We start from the raw sequence: 7,894 nt of genomic DNA, 5'->3' as shown, positions 1-7,894 counted from the left end.
CATGTTTGTGTATTCTACTAATTACAACCCAGTTTAGTAATGTCACCTTGTGTATTCTACTATTACAACTCAGTTTAGTAATGTCACCTTGTACAGTCTACTATACAACTCAGTTTAGTAATGTCACCTTGTGTATTCTACTATTACAACTCAGTTTAGTAATGTCACCTGTGTAGTTCTACTATTACAACCCAGTTTAGTAATGTCACCTTGTGTATTCTACTATTACAACTCAGTTTAGTAATGTCACCTTGTGTATTCTACTATTAAAACCAGTTTAGTAATGTCACCTTGTGTATTCTACTATTACAACTCAGTTTAGTAATGTCACCTTGTGTATTCTACTATTACAACTCAGTTTAGTAATGTCACCTTGTACATTCTACTATTACAACTCAGTTTAGTAATGTCACCTTGTACAGTCTACTATTACAACCCAGTTTAGTAATGTCACCTTGTGTATTCTACTATTACAACCCAGTTTAGTAATGTCACCTTGTGTATTCTACTATTACAACTCAGTTTAGTAATGTCACCTTGTGTATTCTACTATTACAACCCAGTTTAGTAATGTCACCTTGTGTATTCTACTATTACAACTCAGTTTAGTAATGTCACCTGTGTATTCTACTATTACAACCAGTTTAGTAATGTCACCTTGTGTATTCTACTATTACAACTCAGTTTAGTAATGTCACCTTGTGTATTCTACTATTACAACTCAGTTTAGTAATGTCACCTTGTACATTCTACTATTACAACTCAGTTTAGTAATGTCACCTTGTTACAGTCTACTATTACAACCCAGTTTAGTAATGTCACCTTGTGTATTCTACTATTACAACCCAGTTTAGTAATGTCACCTGTGTATTCTACTATTACAACTCAGTTTAGTAATGTCACCTTGTATTCTACTATTACAACTCAGTTTAGTAATGTCACCTTGTACATTCTACTATTACAACTCAGTTTAGTAATGTTCACCTTGTACAGTCTACTATTACAACCCAGTTTAGTAATGTCACCTTGTGTATTCTACTATTACAACCCAGTTTAGTAATGTCACCTTGTGTATTCTACTATTACAACTCAGTTTAGTAATGTCACCTTGTACATCTACTATTACAACTCAGTTTAGTAATGTCACCTTGTGTATTCTACTATTACACTCAGTTTAGTAATGTCACCTTGTACATTCTACTATACAACTCAGTTTAGTAATGTCACCTTGTACAGTCTTACTATTACAACCCAGTTTAGTAATGTCACCTTGTGTATTCTACTATTACAACCCAGTTTAGTAATGTCACTTGTGTATTCTACTATTACAACTCAGTTTAGTAATGTCACCTTGTGTATTCTACTATTACAACTCAGTTTAGTAATGTCACCTTGTACATTCTACTATTACAACTCAGTTTAGTAATTCACCTTGTACAGTCTACTATTACAACCCAGTTTAGTAATGTCACCTTGTGTATTCTACTATTACAACCCAGTTTAGTAATGTCACCTTGTGTATTCTACTATTACAACTCAGTTTAGTAATGTCACCTTGTGTATTCTACTATTACAACCCAGTTTAGTAATGTCAATTGTACATTCTACTATTACAACTCAGTTTAGTAATGTCACCTTGTACATTCTACTATTACAACCAGTTTAGTAATGTCACCTTCTGTATTCTACTATTACAACTCAGTTTAGTAATGTCACCTTGTGTATTCTACTATTACAACTCAGTTTATAATGTCACCTTGTGTATTCTACTATTACAACTCAGTTTAGTAATGTCACCTTGTGTATTCTACTATTACAACTCAGTTTAGTAATGTCACCTGTGTATTCTACTATTACAACTCAGTTTAGTAATGTCACCTTGTGCATTCTACTATTACAAATCAGTTTAAATGTCACCTTGTGCATCTACTATTACAAACCAGTTTAGTAATGTCACCTTGCATTCTACTATTACAACCCAGTTATATGTCACCTTGTGTATTCTACTATTACAACTCAGTTTAGTAATGTCACCTTGTGTATTCTACTATTACAAACCCAGTTTAGTAATGTCACCTTGTGTATTCTACTATTACAACTCAGTTAGTAATGTCACCTTGTGTATTCTACTATTACAACCCAGTTTAGTAATGTCACCTTGTGTATTCTACTATTACAAACTCAGTTTAGTAATGTCACCTTGTGTATTCTACTATTACAACTCAGTTTAGTAATGTCACCTTGTACATTCTACTATTACAACTCAGTTTAGTAATGTCTACCTTGTACAGTCTACTATTACAACCCAGTTTAGTAATGTCACCTTGTGTTTCTACTATTACAACCCAGTTTAGTAATGTCACCTTGTGTATCTACTATTACAACTCAGTTTATAATGTCACCTTGTGTATTCTACTATTACAACTCAGTTTAGTAATGTCACCTTGTACATTTACTATTACAACTCAGTTTAGTAATGTCACCTTGTACAGTCTACTATTACAACCCATTTAGTAATGTCACCTTGTGTATTCTACTATTACAACCCAGTTAGTAATGTCACCTTGTGTATTCTACTATTACAACTCAGTTTAGTAATGTCACCTTGTGTATTCTACTATTACACCCAGTTTAGTAATGTCACCTTGTACATTCTACTATTACAAACTCAGTTTTAGTAATGTCACCTTGTACATTCTACTATTACAACCCAGTTTAGTAATGTCACCTTGTGTATTCTACTATTACAACTCAGTTTAGTAATGTCACCTTGTGTATTCTACTATTACAACTCAGTTTAGTAATGTCACCTTGTGTATTCTACTATTACAACTCAGTTTAGTAATGTCACCTTGTGTATTCTACTATTACAACTCAGTTTAGTAATGTCACCTTGTGTATTCTACTATTACAACTCAGTTTAGTAATGTCACCTTGTGTATTCTACTATTACAACCCAGTTTAGTAATGTCACCTTGTGTATTCTACTATTACAACTCAGTTTAGTAATGTCACCTTGTAAGTCTTACTATTAAAACTCAGTTAGTAATGTCACCTTGTTATTCTACTATTACAACTCATTAGTAATGTCACCTTGTGTATTCTACTATTACAACCCAGTTTAGTAATGTCACCTTGTGTATTCTACTATTACAACTCAGTTTAGTAATGTCACCTTGTGTATTCTACTATTACAACCAGTTTAGTAATGTCACCTTGTACATTCTACATATTACAACCCAGTTTAGTAATGTCACCTTGTACATTCTACTATTACAACTCAGTTTAGTAATGTCACCTTGTACATTCACTATTACCAACTCAGTTTAGTAATGTCACCTTGTGTATTCTACTATACACCCAGTTTAGTAATGTCACCTGTGATTCTACTATTACAACTTTCTAGAGTACATATAAAGCCGGATTGAGTTCCTTTAAACACACACACAAAATTGACACCTACTAATTCCAGGGTTTTCATTATTTTTACTATTTTCTACATTGTAGAATAATAGTGAAGACATCAAAACTATGAAATACACATATGGAATCATGTAGTAAACCCAAAAAAGTGTTAAACAAATCAAATATATTTATATTTGAGATCTTCAGAGTAGCCACCCTTTGCCTTGCAAGCTTGCACACTCTTGCATTCTCTCAACCAGCTTCATGAGGTAGTCATCTGGAATGCATTTCAATTAACAGGTGTGCTTGTTAAAAGTGAATTTGTGGAATTTCATTCCTTCTAATGCATTTGAACCAATCAGTTGTGTTGTGACAAGGTAGGGGTGGTATATGGAAAGATAGCCCTATTTGGTAAAAGACCAAGTCCATATTATGACAAGAACATCTCAAATAAAGCATAGAGAAATGACAGTCCTTCATTACTTTAAGACATGAAGTCAGTCAATCTGGAACTTTAAGAACGTTGAAAGTTTCTTCAAGTGCTGTCGCAAAAACCATCAGCACTATGATGAAACTGGCTCTCATGAGGACCGCCCCACAGGAAAGGAAGACCCTCTGCTGCAGAAGATAAGTTCATTAGAGTTTTCCAGCCTCAGAAATTGCAGCCCAAATAAATGCTTCACAGAGTTCAAGTAACAGACACATCTCAACATTCAACTGTTCCAGAGGAGACTGTAGTGAGTCGGGCCTTCATGGTCAAATAGCTGGCAAGAACCACACTAAAGGACACCAATAATAAGAAGAGACTTGCTTGGGCCAAGAAACACGAGCAACGGACATTAGACCGGTGGAAATCTGTCCTTTGCTTGATGAGTACAAATTAGAGATTTTTGGTTCCAACCGCCGTGTCTTTGTGAGACGCAGATTAGGTGAACGGATGATCTCCGCATGGTGGTTCACCACCGTGAAGGTGGAGGAGGAGGTTTGGTGCTTTGCTGGTGGACACTGTCTGTGATTTTATTTAGATTCAAGCACACTTAACCGCAGAGTGAAGGAAAAGCAGCCAACAAGTGAGAGGAGGGGACACACACACACACACCACCTAGAGAGAGGGGACACACACACCACCTAGAGAGAGGGGACACACAAGTGCTCAGCATATGTGGGAACTCCTTCAAGACTGTTGGGAAAGCATTCCAGGTGACTATCTCATGAAGCTGGTTGAGAGAATGCCAAGAGTGTGCAAAGCTGTCATCAAGGCAAAGGGTGACTACTTTGAAGAATCTAAAATATATTTTAATTTGTTTAACCTTTTTTGTTTACTAAAGGATTCCATATGTGTTATTTTATAGTTTTGATGTCTTCACTATTATTCTACAATGTAGAAAATAGTACAAATAAAGACAAACCCTTGAATGAGTAGGAGTGTCCAAACTTTTGACTGGTGATGTATATATATTATTTTTTTGGGGTGGAGACACTGGCGCATCCCCTGCCGACCCCTCGGGGGCACAGCCCTACAGTTTGGGAGCCACTGCCCTAGGCGACAGTTACCTTGGTGCCCTCTCGGAGGTTGCTGGTGATCTCTACGTAGCTGTCGTGGGCTGAGGCCAGCTTCTTCAACACCTCCTCACGATCATTAGCGTCCGAGTTGGACTGCTTCAGCTTGGAGAACTCCTGGTGGGACGTCTGGGGGGTGGAGACAACCAACAGTTGGAGATGGAAGGAGAGAGTCCACAAGGCTCTCTTTTAGGAAGTAATAAGTGGAAAGTGTTGTGTGTATATGCAGGGGTTGTGTGTGTGTGTGTGTGTGTGTGTGTGGTGTGTTATGCAGGTGTGTGTATGTGAGTGAGTGTGTGTGTGTGATATGCAGGTGTGTGTGTTGTGTGTGTGTGTGTGTGTGTGTGTGTGTGTGTGTGTGTGTGTGTGTGTGGTGTGTGTGTGTGTGTATATGCAGGTGTGTGTGTGTGTGTGTATTCAGGTGTGTGTATTGAGTGTGTTGTGTGTGTGTGTGTATATTGCAGGTGTGTGTGTTGTGTGTTACCTGCACTTTCCCAGCAGCTCTTCCTGAGAGCGGAGGCTGGCCTGAACCCTCTGGCTGTAGCTGCCGTATGATTGGTCCAGCTGGCTCATTGACAGTGCCTCCTCATTGATGGCCCCGTCCTGAGCCAGAGCCGTCAGAAGCTGGAGGAACATGTCAAAGGTCACTCCCTTAATCTCCGCCTCCAACCTCTCCCTCTCCTTCTTCACTTCCTCTAGCTGGGCCAGCTGGGAACGCAAACACACTCCACCCCTAGAGGGAGAATACCACTGTTAGAACACACACCACCTAGAGAGAGGGGATACACACACCACCACTAGAAGAGGGGTAACACACACACACCTAGAGAGATACATACGGTTAGACACACCACACCACTAGAGAGGAGGACACATACACACACCACAACACACACCCTAGAGAGAGGGGACATACACACACACACACCACCTAGAGAGAGGGGACACACACACACACACACCACCTAGAGAGAGGGGAACATACACACACACACACACCTAAGAGAGAGGGGACACCACACACACAACACCACCTAGAGAGAGGGGACATACCCACACACACACACCACCTAGAGAGAGGGACACACACACACACCACCTAGAGAGAGGGGACACACACACACACAGCCACCTAGAGAGAGGGATATACACACACACACTCTCACCTCGCTGCCCTGCAGTGTCTTCACAGGATTGGCTGATGGTATGCAGCAGTGAGTTCAGCCTCAGGTTTACAGAGCAGAGCGATCATCTCACATGGTGTATTTACACGCTCCTTGACCACCTGGTCCGCCTGCACTGCCTTGTCCAGGCACACTGCGGAAGTTACCCCCCCTGGCCCGGGGGAGGAGAGGAAGGGGTGACAGACATTTAATATCATTATATCAGTACTCACAAACACGTATCAGATATTAAAATATGTTGATCTTTTGGTTGGTGTGTACCTGCTCTGAGTGTTTTCTAGCGGTCTCCGGTGTGTGTACCTGCTCTGAGTGGTTTTGTAGCGGACGCCACGTGTGTGGTTACCTGCTCTGAGTGGTTTGTAGAGGTCCAGGTGTGTGTACCTGCTCCTGGAAGTGGTTTGTCTAGAGGTACTCCAGGTGTGTGTACCTGCTCTGAGTGGTTTGTAAGGGTCTCCAGGTGTGTGTGTACCTGCTCTGAGTGTTTTGTAGAGGTCTCCAGGTGTTGGTACCTGCTCTGAGTGGTTTGTAGAGGTTCCAGGTGTGGGTAACCTGCTCTGAGTGGTTTTAGAGGTCTCGAGGGCAGTTCTGTTCCAGCCGTTGGCGGAGAACTTGGATCTACACTCACGCCTGGTCTGGCGACTCCTCCAGCCCGCATCTTCAGAGCTACAAAAGCACACATGTACCGTGGTATGAAAGTATACATCAACCCACGATGGGGATGATATATCAAGGCACGCGCACGCGTCGTACTCTCTTTCGTCGTCAGTCTAGGAGGTTGCGGTGGTGGTTCATCGTCCAGTATCTCTTTCGTGTCCAGTAAGTTCATGGAGGTGTGTGGTGTTTCCTCGTCCAGTATCTCTCGTGTGTGTAGTCAGGCGGTTGTTGTTGTTGTAGTTTCAAGTCCTCTCTGTTCAGTAGTTCCAGATCTCTGCATCAGCTTGGCTCCTATGCTCGGCTCAGCCCCCTGCATGGCGAATGTGCCGGACGCGCTCTCTCAAACAATGGCATTGTGTGGATACGAAATCTTCACACGACAAAGTCCTGCCAGAGCGCATGGGCAGTTCAGAGAGCCAGGACATGTTGTTAAATGATCAATACATACATCTTATAGATAATTGTCATGGCAGGGATGGAAGCACTTTGATGGGTTGGGGGGGGAGGGCACAAAAAATCTTGACCATTATGAGGGGCTGCGGTTGCTCACTGGAGTTCTTGCGTCCCCCCCCCGGGGACCCTAAGCAGAGAAATAAGGGCCAAATGGACAATCGGAGAGAAGTTTTCTTTATATCAGAAGTTTTGAAGAGTTTTAAAGCAAAAGTTTTCTGTAGTCTACCATAAATTATCATGGGAGCGGAGAGAAAAGATCTGAAATTTTAATAAAGAGCCTATATTTCTATCTAAAATATTACTTATTTCTCGCAATAGGGTAGTCAGATTAATGTCTGCCAGTTGTTCCCATATGATATCTGAGTGGGAGACTGAGAACTAGCAAAAATCATGGGGGGGGGGGGGGGGGGGGGACAGCCGATAATTCAACCATGATAACACCTTTAGATTAGGGCTGTGGCGGTCACAAAAAGTGTCAAACTCATTGGAGAACCGTTGAAATAAACTGTCGGTCTCACGGTATATTGTGGGTGACCGTTCGATGAACTAAACAGTTTTGGCAATCTCTGAGGGCTTCCACGTGTTAAGCACTACATCGAACGTGGATGTCAAAGACCTCTATGGAACATCTATCACTT

General features: G+C 40.9%; 2 protein-coding genes across 2 annotated transcripts in view; both read right to left on the bottom strand.

Annotated features, from left to right (window-relative positions):
- Positions 1–7,228, bottom strand: part of LOC111955870 (programmed cell death 6-interacting protein-like) — a 19,969-nt gene extending 12,741 nt beyond the window's left edge. Inside the window, exons 1-5 of the mRNA XM_070436244.1 lie at positions 7,182–7,228; positions 6,619–6,812; positions 6,156–6,300; positions 5,497–5,698; positions 4,960–5,094 (exon numbers count right to left, since the gene is read on the bottom strand). Coding sequence (XP_070292345.1) covers positions 4,960–5,094; positions 5,497–5,698; positions 6,156–6,300; positions 6,619–6,812; positions 7,182–7,228 — 723 coding nt within the window. The remainder of the gene's footprint in view (positions 1–4,959; positions 5,095–5,496; positions 5,699–6,155; positions 6,301–6,618; positions 6,813–7,181) is intronic.
- LOC111955841 (gamma-aminobutyric acid type B receptor subunit 2-like) overlaps positions 1–7,894 on the bottom strand; it is a 506,723-nt gene that overhangs the window by 391,743 nt on the left and 107,086 nt on the right.

This window comes from Salvelinus sp. IW2-2015, linkage group LG31 (assembly GCF_002910315.2).
Source record: "Salvelinus sp. IW2-2015 linkage group LG31, ASM291031v2, whole genome shotgun sequence".
In the NCBI taxonomy this organism is placed as follows: Eukaryota; Metazoa; Chordata; class Actinopteri; order Salmoniformes; family Salmonidae; genus Salvelinus; species Salvelinus sp. IW2-2015.
This window is presented reverse-complemented; position numbering and strand designations above follow the sequence as displayed.